General features: G+C 43.9%; 1 protein-coding gene across 1 annotated transcript; it reads right to left on the bottom strand.

Moving 5' to 3' along the window:
- Positions 1-1848: 1848 nt before the first annotated feature.
- Positions 1849-9439, bottom strand: LOC118110387 (G-protein coupled receptor 37-like 1). The gene is made up of 4 exons (XM_035158065.2): positions 8253-9439; positions 6194-6502; positions 5382-5753; positions 1849-4879 (listed from the first exon to the last, which is right to left on the bottom strand). Exons 1-4 carry the CDS (start codon positions 8952-8954, stop codon positions 4706-4708), a joined length of 1557 nt encoding a protein of 518 aa, XP_035013956.2. The 5' UTR covers positions 8955-9439; the 3' UTR covers positions 1849-4705.
- Positions 9440-13010: the final 3571 nt, after the last annotated feature.

The following is a 13010-nucleotide window of genomic DNA, read 5'->3' on the forward strand; positions in this document are numbered from 1 at the left end:
CTTCTTCTCTTCTTTAATTCTGTCTCTACTTCCTGTGATTGGTCCAAAAGTCCAAACTGTCCAACAAAGTGTTTTCACTGCAAACCAACAGAACCAGGGTTCAATATTTTATTTGAATTTAGTTTGTAAATGTATTCACGTTATTCCTCAACATTTCCAGAGACGCAACAAGATCAGTAATTGTCCAGAGTGAATCGGTGACAGAGGCAGTTTGGACACAGCTTGTGTCATGTGAGCGATTTCCATTCACGTGTGAAGAGTGCGAGTTGCAGCTGAAAGCTCCAGACGAGGTCAGAGGTCAGAGGTCAGATTCTTTTCCCACCTCATCAGTGTCTTTATTCTATTTTAAATCTTTAAATAGTCTTTACATGATCTTCTTACATCCTGTCGCTCTTTTGTCCGTCTGTCCCTCGACGGAGGGACAGAAAAATAGTTTCCCATTAGCCCTTTAAATTTGTAAATCCCCTTCATGAGTTGCCGGGGGTAACCAGGCAAAGACGGGGGAGGAAAGAGTCTCTCATTGATTAGAAAAGAGTTTGAGTTTCTAAATTAACAGAACTCTGTGGGTGTGTGTGCATGCGTGTTCGTTCTCACACGTGAATTTGGGCTGGGTTCCCATGGCGACGGGACAGTAGTGAGGTCATTGATATGCAGAGCAGCAGCTCCGCTGAGGGAAACTCTTCCTCGCGCTGGAGTCTCTCAGAGGATCTTCCCTCACATCAGGGAAATTTAAAACTTCCAGAAAGATGACGTGTTTAACGAGCTTCTCAAAATCTCCTCAGAACTTGAAACTTGATTATTCCTGTTTTACTTTTACCTCATTAAACTTTGATGTTGTGATCTTGTCCTGATGCTGCAGCTGATGTTCAGTACATTTTTGCTCTATACTTCTTTCATGACACAGTTCTTCCTGTAACCTTCAGACAAAGTTCTTGTTCTCGTGTTTAGATTTAACATTTGAGTGTTTTAACATTTAACAGTGTTTCCCTCTGGATGTTTTTTAGCACCGGCGGCGGACCAGTCATTTGAGTATCAGTAAAAGTCTGAACATATCACATCACCAGCTGCAGTCTTCATTATTATAGCAGGAGTTTCTAAACATTTCTGTCCTGACGCTCAAAATGACGAATGTAACACAAGTTTGAAAATTCAAATACACAATTGATTTCTGGAAAACATCTCAGATCCCCCTGGGGGTCCTGACCTAACTTTCAGATCCCTGCGCTATAGCTTGAAACAGGAAGAGAAACTCAACCGCTGTCACTTGGATTCACTTCTGCTCAGAACAATCGTCAAAGGTTGCACATCTCAACTGGTCTGTATCGTCTCTACAGGTCCACACATGGACTATCATCACTGGGGTTGTGTATTTAATGTTTACACACTTTAGTCGCGGGGCTTGTTCATGGCCTTTTCTCCTTGTTTCCAGATGTTAAGGATATTTCATCACATCTGGTTAATCACAGAAGTGTTTTTCCTTATTCAGGATTTCCTCAATGTTATTGAACGTAGAAGCTGATAATGTTTGTTATTGGCACAGATTTCAATCAGCTCCTTATTAAGTTTGAGGAATCAGGTTTTGTTTTCGGGAGGATGGCTCATGATATTAAAAACCCCAACAAACTGAAAACTGGAATGAAAAGTGAACAGACTGTGATAAACTTGACAGAAGTTTGAGTCCTGTGATTTACCAACTCTCCACCTTTTCATTATCTTGCTACTGTCTTATTTTATTTAATAATGTTTCTGAACAACTTCAAATAAACCAAATATAGACGGTAAATTAGTTTGATTTCCACTTTGCTTTAGAACTAGTTTATAAAATGGCAAATAAAGACGAACTGAAAATGTGAATAATAAAATCTTTATTTTTCCACATGATGAATAAAATCTTGAATAATGATTCTATGTATCTCACTTGAATAAGAAATCCACGACAACCTCCACTCATTTGCTCTGTTGTTAACTTCTGCTTAACCAAACTATACTTTCTCCACCTGACTCATGTAAAGTCAATGTAGGAACTCACGTTATATCGTTTATTCACGTTGCCTCCACACGTTCGTCCAAACCTCAGTCTTTCAGTCGACGTCAAAACGAAAGTGATGTTACTCCTCAGACTGTTTAGATCTGTGATGGTTGACTGAGTCGAATTCTGAGTTGCTTTAGATACGATCTCTATTTTATTTTTATTCTTGATGATAATTTTCAGTTTTAACTCGCGTTTCCATCATATTTAACAAAACAACTGGGTCAGTTTGCCAAAAGAGATTTTTAGCGGCAACCTTCGATCATGTAGATTCCCTGATTATATATAAACTGTTAAAGTTGAATTGAAGCAAATCAGATCTATTTTTTTTTTTCGTAAGTCCAATTAATAGTTTGAATTCAATCAGCTGCACATGCACTGAGCGCCTGTAACTTCCTGTGAAAACGTGCAAACTACAGACGGTGACGTACGTGTCGTTTGGAACGAGCTGCTCATCGTGTGAAGGCAACGCGAGTCTGGACAGTTTCCTCCTGCAGACGTTCAGACCGACCTTCTGACGAGACTCGGTCGGTTCTGACCCACAACACAACAACATGAACACACTCTGACTCTGATCATCACAAACACGTAGACACTCATGTGACATAGAAAATGTACTGTCTCACTTCCCTTCATACAACGATGTAATTAGTCAAATAACTAGCTTTAAAACGAGCTACATTCATATTCTGTTTCATTTGTTCTAGTGGTTTGAGTCTGACAGTGAAAACACTGTTATGCTAAACACATATTAATACACAACTTCCTACACAGTTTAATTTCCTGTACAAAGAGACCACCTCAGCACTGAGGGTTCGAGTCCTGTTCAAATACTCTTTATATCTCCTCCCTGCCTCTTTCACTCTGTCTTCATCTTTACAAACAAGCAGCACATTCTTCACAGGAAGACAATGAAAGACAAGCTGCTGTCAAAGCCTTCGACGAAACGGATTTATCATCACGTTCTGGTCTGAGATTGAATCCTGACGCTCGTGGTTGTTCCTCGTTCACGTGCGGGAACTTTTCTTCAAGACAAAGCTGCTGCGGAGGCAGAAATGATTTAAACTACGAAATGTAGCAGTACCACCAGAAATCGTAGGGGGCAGCGTATCATAACGATATCAAAACGATCATAAAAATCGAGGAGGAAATTTCAACAATGGCAGAACTTTATGAAGAGAGACTTTTACAACGTGTCTGATGTTGTCAGAAACTCTCCAGTCTGCACTGCCCCTAGTGGACGTATTGATTAACAACATATACTTGCATCGTTTAAAAGGGTCGTATCTTTTTTCGTGTGTAAAGCCAGCATAAATTGCCTAGCTCCCCTTGTGGCTGTTTTGAACAGTGCAGCCACAAAACGAACATGGTCAACACAACAAAAAACTAAACGATGAATCATATGTTCTTAGTGAAGTTGAGTTCACGGGGTCATTACGCAGCTAAAAGGTGAATTAGATCTGCAAACTTTGACAACTTTACTCAATCTGAGTTATTTTTTCTGCCTTGACAACAACTCTGTCTCCAAGAAATGTTCATTTAGGGCATTTTTGCAAAAATGGGGTAATTTAGTTGATTCGATTCTGCTGAATTTCTGCCGATTGATTATTTATATTATTACTTTAAATGTGTAAGAAAGTTTTGGCAACAGCCCTCACACATGTACATGTTGCTCATCAGATGACAACGACCAATCGCAGTTTCCCGCTCAGGACACACAAGATGGCTGACTTTCAAAAAGCTACCAGATCATCATCTGTCATGGCCGACTTCGTAGCAAGGTTAGCTCACCAGCTGCCTTCTCCAGTTTGTGTCCCGGTAAGTCAGGACCCTGAGTTTACATAAACAAGATTTGATTGGTTGGCGTCTGCGTTGCTGCTTGAAGAGTTTTCTCAACTTCCACACGAAACACGAACAAATCGAAACCACGGACCCACAATGCAACAGATGATGTCTCCTCGAGCTTCAGACGTGGCTGTGTGAGCTCTGTCACTTTTAACATTCATGTCAATGAAGCTTATACGATTAAAATTTTGCTATGAACAAATTTTTTTGTTGTTCAATTTAATGACTTAAAACCAATTGTATTAAAAAACTTGAGCTGTGAACAGTGTTTGAAGAATCTTTTGTCCACGTCCACGTCTGACTCAGCCGCAGCCTCTGAACAAACCAACCGAACATGTGAACTTCTGCTGCTTCTCCATAAAACACATTAACATTTCAGCTTTGCATCATCCGTCTCAGGTGCAACGAACATCGAGGATCTTCCATCTATTCTGCATCTGTTGATGTTTTTCCATAACACATTTCAGCAGGGAGCTGGAGAGAAGAGTCCCACTGGGAGAGTCCGGAAACAGGCTCCTGCTTTTTACGACAGCTGGTTGTGCAAGTACAGCAACTTTTCTAAACTCACTACAGATTAAACCTCATTTCCTGCACAGAGAGGAAGCTGGAGGGGGGAGCACTGTGTCCATAGAGGGATATCATACAGAGGAGGAGAGGACCGAGAGAAAGAGAAAGAAGAATCCATGGAAAGAATATGTGGGAGAAAGAGAACAGGGTTGATGGCAAACATGGAAGAGGAGAAGGGACCAGTTAAACATCAAGGAAGGAAGAGCAGAATGGACATGATTGACTTATGCAGGAGGAAAAGATGGACTGATGGTTAAAGGGGCTCTAGCTGGAGATGGACAAGATGGCGGACGTGTCTTTAGCCTTGTCAAATAAGATGGACGTCTCATTGGCCGCCTTCAGTTTGACCTGGGCGGAGCCTGGTGACCCCTGGGCCGTGTTGGGCTGACACTCCTGACAGCAGCAGCAGCAGCAGTCCATGAAGGCCTGGCCGAGAGCCTGAAACACAACAACAGGCCGAGTCATCTAAAGTTCATCAGAGAACAACATAGTCAATCCACTGTGTCTGTGAAGCCTCAGTTTGACGTTTTGTTCAGCGCCATCTTGGTTTTTTCAAACCAGAAGTAACCATAATCTGAGAAATGGCGATGGAGCCTGACTGAGAACTTGAGGACACGCCCACCTACAAAAGCCAAATGGACTCACCCGGTCCAGGCCCCAAAGTAACAGGTGCTTTAACGTTTGACTCTTAATGGACCATAATTTACTAAATGACCATCAGCTGTATTGAAGAAGACTTGAATCTAGACATTGAGACACAAACTCCTGAGGAAAATGTTTACTGACGTTATAAAGTGTGAAGTAGAGTCACTTTCTCATAGACTTCTTTTAAACCCAGTGGTTTCTGCTGGTCATCCAACAGAGAACAGGACTCAGGCCCTTTGGCTTCACTTCTCCTCTTTGTGAAAGTCTATGGTTGTGTGTGTTGTCTCTGACTTACCTTACAGAGACACAGCAGCAGCACAGGGGTCACCGATGACTTGAAGAACAACAGGAAGTGATGTAACAGAGCCAACATGGCGGCCGTGTCTTCGGAGACAGCGATGTGCGTGTAGGCCAGTGTGATGTTGCAGATGTGTTCGGGCAGAGCGCAGATGCCGTACACCACAGCTAACGCCAGCAGCGTGCAGTTCAGCTGCCGCTCCACCGCCTGGTGCTGCTGACGCTTCTGATTGGAGGAGCGGTCGTCGTGGTCACGCTGCTTTTTGGCGGAACTGTAGTCGCTGTTGACGTTGCGGGTGGCCATCTGGCAGAGGATGGTGAAGAGGACCGGGAGGCAGAAGTAGCAGCCGAAGCTCCACCACATACGACCCTGAAAGAGACGCATAGAATTCGGGTGGTGTCATGATATTACATTGGCAACCTCTTCATTCCTTTTCTCCATTCAAACAGAAAGACTACTACCCCCCCCAACTAACAACACGCCCACGTCAGACGCTGTCTACAAACCAATCAGAGTCAAGTACAGGTAGACTCCGCCCACGTAGGTGATGACGACAGGACGCACATATGTCAGACAAAATTCTTTAGTTCCTAAATTACAATGTGAAACCAAAACTAACAGATCAAATGAAACTGTGGAACAAACATGAAACCTCGTTCAGCCTTTCAGGTGTGAAAAGGTTTCTTGAGATGTTTTAACATTTAAAGGCAGGACTGTGATATGTAGCAGGACCAACTTAGCTCCTTATAGTAAAGAGGAGAAGGGTCATGATGCCTTGTGAGTCAATCAGGGACAGAAGAGACGCTCACCTGGTGATACCTGAGCAGCAGTGAGTGGAGGGAGTCAGGAAGGTAGAGGGACAGAGGCGAGGAGGGGGTGATGATGCAGGAGTCCATCAGGCGGCCGGTGGATGGGGACACGGCCTGGCTGAGCTGCCACAAGAAGATCTCTGGGCTGGAGAACAGCAGAGCGGCAAGCCACACCAGCACCAGCTTCAGCAGCACAGAGCTGCAGCGCTCCACCCGCCGAGCCTTCGGCTGGGACGAGGAGGTGGCGGCGTGGAAACGATCGATGCCCAGAGCGCACAAGGTGAAGGAGGTGATGCCCAGAGACACAACCTGCAGAGACAAGGAGAACAAAGCTTCAACATACTCGACTAAATCAGAGTACTTTCATTTCTCAATATAGGAAAATCCAAACCTGTCATTTCTTTATCAAACAGATTCGATTTAAAGGTTGTGGTCAGTCTCACGTCAGTCTCACGTCAGTCTCACGTCAGTGGTCAGTACAGACGTGCTGAGCTTAAAAACTCTAAACACTCTTACACCTGCACATTCAACACCTACAGCAGACTCACTGTACACAAATAAGTTAAAATTTTAATGTTAAACCCCCTTTTAGTTTTGTCAGACATTCATTGTTTTGTTTTTCCGTTGCTGCTAAAACCAAAAGTTGCATCTAAAATATCATGTTACATGTAATTTAACTATCTGTACCTTTAAAGAAAAACATATCTCCAACAAAATAAAGGAGTTGAGGGTTAAACACTCGCGGCATTTACACTTCTTAACCTTGCGAGCAGAGTCAACTCTCATCCAGTCCACAAGGGGGTGATATCGCATCAGAGGGAGTTTGGTAACTTAAGAAACAAACCCCAGAAGAAGAAGGACCTCTGCATTGATTGGGTGCGTTCCGATCGCCCGGTAGTGAACCGTGAAGTGCATGAGAATCCAAACAGTTCATCAGTTCACCGGATGTTGACAAGAAAAAATACCCATGAGTCAATGCTCCTTGCTGAAGCGCTTAAAAGACACCGAAGAAACTGCGACTGGAGCAGACATTAAACGATCAGAGCATCAGAGTTTTTATGAAAATCACAAAGGAGTTCACATTTGGTTTTGACGTTATAATTATTTACATTTCTATTTAAGTGATTAAAACATCAAAATTGCTCTTAGAAGCTAAAATGATGTTTTGTCGAGCAAAGCCGTGTAATTTAATTATCAACACAAACTTTAACATTAGCTACTTGTTAAATTACATTCCAACACAAAAGGTTTATTAGTAAATTATCAGTTTTTGTTTCAACAGGTCATATAATCTGTATTTTATTTTGATAGGCCGAGTGTAGCGTTATATTTCCACAGTAGCAGCAACAGGTATCTGATGTGTTCTTTTAGAAAAATACAAAAACTTCTCATCTTCAGAATCAACTCAAATTCTTCAGAAATCTTTTCTGATACTTATATGACAACGTGGAGCTGATGAGCCAAAATATGAAGTATTTCATTATTTTACTAAAGTATAACTTCGTAAGCTGCTCCACATTCCTCATTTTAACGAAGGCTGAATTGAGGCACGCTGATTGAGATGATCAGCTGTTCCCAGACCTCAGGGCCTCCAATATGGCCGCCAGAGACGGGGTTACACATCATACAAAAACATTTCCACCCCAAATTTGTTCCTGTCAAACCATGAAAGCAGCAGCAGGACATTCCAGTGGCCTTGGTAACAGGTTACCATGACAACTGACTCTCAAGAGCAGCTTCGGTTTCTGCTGGGGACAGTTTGGGTTCCAAACCCAAATCTCAAAAAACTCTCTTAAGTCCTGTGGACATTCGGACAAACGGTGGCGCTGTGGAGTAAAGACACGATGAGCTACTTTACTGCTAATGCTACTTGACTGAGGAACAGCAGTGACCCAAAAAAGCCAGAGAAGAAGAAAACTGTGAGCTGGCAAATGAGGTGTCACCAGTTCAGATAATATGAGCACCAACTTCAAATGTCAGTGTTTATGTCAAAATTAAAGGGAACAAGTTTAAAGCTATCACATCGACTCCCTCCCACCTTAGAATAAGCCCCACCCACCTCCATATAAGGCACCATACGGCAGGTGATGTCACCCAGGATCCTCCTATGGGAGAGCTGGTTTATGACCACCACGGGGAGGCAGAGCACCAGGACCAAGAAGTCCCAGAATGCCATGCTGGCCAGCAGGTAGTTCCAGGAGGACCTCATGTAGTAGTTGTTCCAGACGATGCACATCACCGCCATGTTTCCCACCACACCCACCGCCAGCACCAGGCCCGCCAGGAACATGACAGCGTAGGCGGCGTACGAGCTTTCCACCAGCGGGTAGAACGGGTTGAAGAGTCCCGGGGCGTTGGAGCTGGAGGTGTTTTCGTGGAGATTGACCTCATCCACATCATTCCCATCATTACCCCCGGCTGCCGCGTCTGTCACGTGGTTGAGCTGGGTGGCCTGCGGCGTTGTCACCGAGTCATTCTCAAAGGACTGGCTGAAGGTGGACTGTTGCTCGTCCTCGTCGGCGCCGCGGGTCAGACGGCGGTGATGCTCCACATCTAAATCCAGCATCTCAGGGAGGGGGAGGCTTTGGTCGGGGGTGTGGGTGTCATCCTGAGCTCTGACCTGCTTGGTCCAGAGTGGTTCCAGTTTAACACCAGACGAGGGTTTACCAGGGGCGTCACGCTGACTGTCGTGTTGCTCGACGCTCTTTGCGTCCGTGAGGAGCAGCGGCAGGTACAGACACAACCACAGGCCGGCAGCCATGACGCAGGCTGGAGATGTGAAAGATTCACACCAGACGTGTTCGATATCGGCTAATTTCACACTTTAAAATACGTGACAACAAAAATAATTGCAAAAAGTGGCGTAAAACAATGTTTCCAAAACCTTGTCCCAAAATGTTGGAATATGCAAAGGAGGTGATAGTTTGTTTTGTATTGTCGACAAATCCAGATTTCTGATTTGATGATTTAAAGACCTGTAGTCCAGACAGAAGTCTTCTCTTCTCCTCTGTGGCGTCTCTCTCTCGCTCGTTAAACTCCCAGCTAGCCTCCAAACTTTCCCACTTTAAAGCTCATCCCTTGTTACTTCCGTCCATTAGTGATCCGAGCAGGTGTGCTGGAGCTCCAGGAGTCGGGCCGGGGGCCGGGTGAGGGTCCGTGTCGGGGGGCTGCTGCGTCTGGGCGCTCAGCGGCGGAGAGACTGGGCGTCTTGGAGCTCTGAGGGTCTCTGGGAACAAGCAGCCCTCTGCAGCATGGCTGGATGGAGCCTTTGTCAGGACACACACACACACACACACACACACACACACACACACACACTCACACACACGGGCCAGCAAACACAGGCATACAAACAAGCTTGGCACACACACAGACTCACACACATTTGTCTGCACAATTATACATGTTCACTTTCCTTTGCTCTTTTTGTCTCTCTCTCTCTTACACAAACGCACACACACACACACACACACACACACACACACACACACACACACACACACACACAGCCCAAAGTTGTGAGGACCGGTCACAATGTCACACACAGACAAACAAGTCCCCACAATATGAGTTATTCCTGGACCACACACACACTCACACACTCACACAGTCCAAAGTTTAACACACATTGAAATACTCTGTTCTGCTGCCCCCTAGTGGTGAATGTTCTGGGAACTGCACTGAAACAAAATTGTTGGACCAACTTAAAATATTACTTCATTTGGAAACATACACATGAATTAAGTTTGTTATCCAAATGTCAACACAATTTAAAACTTCATACGTTTTTCATACGTTCTTTTGGTGTCTGTTCCTGTGATTATTCTCCTTAATTGGACTGTTATTGTATATTTTCATTTTTATTCTATGTCTTTATCTCTCAGTACTGAACCGAGCTCGTCGTTTCCCACTGGAAACACAAACCTGTAAAATCCTCTCGCACACACACTTGGTTTTGTTTTAATAAGTCAGCAGCTCAGTGCAGCTTTTCACCAACAAGAGGAACCAGGGAACGTTTCAGGGACTATTTTCAGTGGCGTATTAATCCACGTTGGATCCTCTCTGTGGCAAATCACCGGTAAATGTGATGAGTCGTCAGCATGACTGAATTATCGGATTTATTTTCAGTCACAAAACTTCTGTGAGTTTCTGATTTAAAATGATTTAAATTGAAATAAAACATGAAAACACTGATGAATGAATACTTAATATAAATTAGTCTATAACATTGACTGGATTGTCACAGAGCTGCAGTTCAACGTTCTGCCACTGGAAGGCGACATTGTGTTGTGAAACTGAATGAGGGGATCAACGTCTAAACCTTCTGAGTCTTTGATAACATGCAACAAGCAGAAGTGAGAGGTCAAAGGTCATAATGGATGTTTGTGCTATCGCTGGTTGTTTCACACACACACACACACACACACACACACACACACACACACACACACACACTTGTGTGTTTAGATGTGACAGACGTCAGATCCTCAGATGCAGCTGCTGCTTTAAACTGTCCAGTATAACATGAATTTATTCTTTTATTCAGCATTTATCATATTTCAACTCTGACACTAAACTTTATCTTTACTGTCCGTGTCTGCAGTAAATACTTCTCAACTTGTATGAACTTGTTCATCCATGAGTTATAAAAACTGAGCTTCAGTGTCTGACTCACCCTGACAGACATCACTCAACTGTTATTACCTCACCTGATCCAGGATACACCAGGGGGCGCTGGGTATTACAATGTAGACCGCTGCCATCGCACCTCTGACCCAGTTAAACAGTGGAAAATGGATTTCCATGATTCTCTGGAAGATTAACTTTAATATCATTAATGTGTTTAAGTGTTTTCTGTGTGTTCAGGCTGAATCAACGAGAGCAAACTTCTCTGCTGAGTCACAGTGGTTCCTCATCTGTCAGCGTCTCAGGACGTGTTGCTGCTTGTCTGAATTATGCGGGGTTCATCTGTCGCAGCTCAGAAAACCTAACAGAGCGGTGAAGAAAAGAGCGAGAGCGCCATTAACTCTGAAGCTTTATTGACGCCAGAAAACATCTCTGAGGAAAATGTATTTCATGTGTCCAAATCTGCTAACATGGAGGAGGTGGGGTTCATGACCTATACCACACTTTTGGGAGCTGTCATGTCGTCCATCTTTCTCTGCAGTCGATGGTTGACATCCACAGAACACCGGGTCTTCACTTTCTTCCCGTCTTGTACCAAAACTCACCGGACGGCGCCTCTTAAATCCCAGTTGAACCTGAATCCTCTGAGTTATTGGGGCCTAATTACGATGGTATGTTTGTGACGGACAGGTGAGTGGACGAGCTGCACATGGTCACACTGTCCAGCTCAGTCCGCTCGGCTCCTGCAGCTCTATATAAGGTTGTCAGTCTCTCCAGTGGAAAGACATGCAGGGCGGCATGGGTCAACGCACACACACACACACACACGCACACACACACACCTTATATGGGAGAGAAGGTCTGTGGAAAATGTTGGTGTTAAACAACAGAGCGTGAAATTCCTCCGTTCCCTTAAATCCAGTCTAAATCTCCCGGAGCCGACAGTCATGTTTGGTTTGGAGCGAAGCTGCAGCTGAAACACAACCTGAAAACTCATCATCCCACATTCATACATCCACAGTCACATGAGACCTCGTGGCTGCAGTTGTTCACCGGTTCACGAATTCGTCTGATTTAACGTTTGTCTTGATTTCAGATGAGACGTCACGGAGCCGAGAGTCTGAATTTCCCGCTCGCAGCCGAGTTTGTTAACGTTAAATTACACATTTCCATCGTGTTTTTGATGTTTGTTAATCATATATTTTTTAACCCTCTTCCTCTGCAGGGGTTGGAAGGTGCCACTTGTAAGCCACAGCTCAATGGCTGCAGGGAACCCGTCAGACCAATCACGAGTCTCAGCTGTCAATCATGACGTCACGGCCGTTTTTATATCATCGAACAACAAATTAAAACCAAACTCATCAGAACCATGAACACTTGAACAAACATCAGTGAGATAAACCTGAAATGACAGAAACCATCTTTGACAAACATTTATTTAAGTCAGACTTTTACTTTGCTCCATGTCCCATCTGCTAACATGGAGGAGGCCGGGTTTATGACCTCTACTGCAGCCAGCCACCAGGGGGGGCAATGCAGATGTTTTGGCTTCTGTTAGAGAGCTGTCATGTCGTTAACATTAATTCAGACGTAGCGGTGGAAAGTGACACAAACGTTAACTCTTCTATTCCCTGGGACTATTTTGCTCCGAGTGAAGTTCGCATTCTGGTGTTACGTTAGCTAGCGGACTTAAGTGACGAATAATATTAATATTAGTAATATTACTCTGAAATAACTGCTAGTGTCGGCCTTGTGTGACTTAGGCTAACACTTGTTTTGCTACATTTACATTTTCTTCTGTCAGCTGATAGTTAACCTACAAATGATATGTTAGCTTCTTGTCCTGCTACGTATGTTGGGATGCTAGTAGCTCACCTGTGCTAATGTTAGCTTCTCTTGGCCCTTTACTGAAATAGCTTAGCTAGCCTTAACGCAGGTGACGGACTCATCTTCTGATACTCCCCCTCTAAAAATCTTCAACGTGGCCCTTTACGCTGTCATAGTATGTTCATGTAATGTTTATGAGGATGTATGAAAAAGAGTCTTTGGATTTAAACTTAAAAAACCTCGTACTCTATTTATTCACTCAATAATTTGAATAAAAATAAAAGAACAGTCACTCACTGACCTGTTTGTCAACCCTGTGTCTCCGTCATTATTGTTACTGTGTTAGTTTGCAGCTGAACATTTC

The sequence above is a fragment of the Hippoglossus stenolepis genome, chromosome 6 (genome assembly GCF_022539355.2).
Source record: "Hippoglossus stenolepis isolate QCI-W04-F060 chromosome 6, HSTE1.2, whole genome shotgun sequence".
In the NCBI taxonomy this organism is placed as follows: Eukaryota; Metazoa; Chordata; class Actinopteri; order Pleuronectiformes; family Pleuronectidae; genus Hippoglossus; species Hippoglossus stenolepis.

Coding starts and splice junctions, on each gene's coding strand:
- LOC118110387 (XM_035158065.2), bottom strand. CDS start 8,954: ATGGCTGCCGGCCTGTGGTTGTGTCTGTACCTGCCGCTGCTCCTCACG. Junction 5,754..6,193: donor TGCTGCTCAGGTATCACCAG/GTGAGCGTCTCT, acceptor CGTCTCTTTCAG/GGTCGTATGTGGTGGAGCTT. Junction 4,880..5,381: donor TGCTGCTGTGTCTCTGTAAG/GTAAGTCAGAGA, acceptor GTTGTGTTTCAG/GCTCTCGGCCAGGCCTTCAT.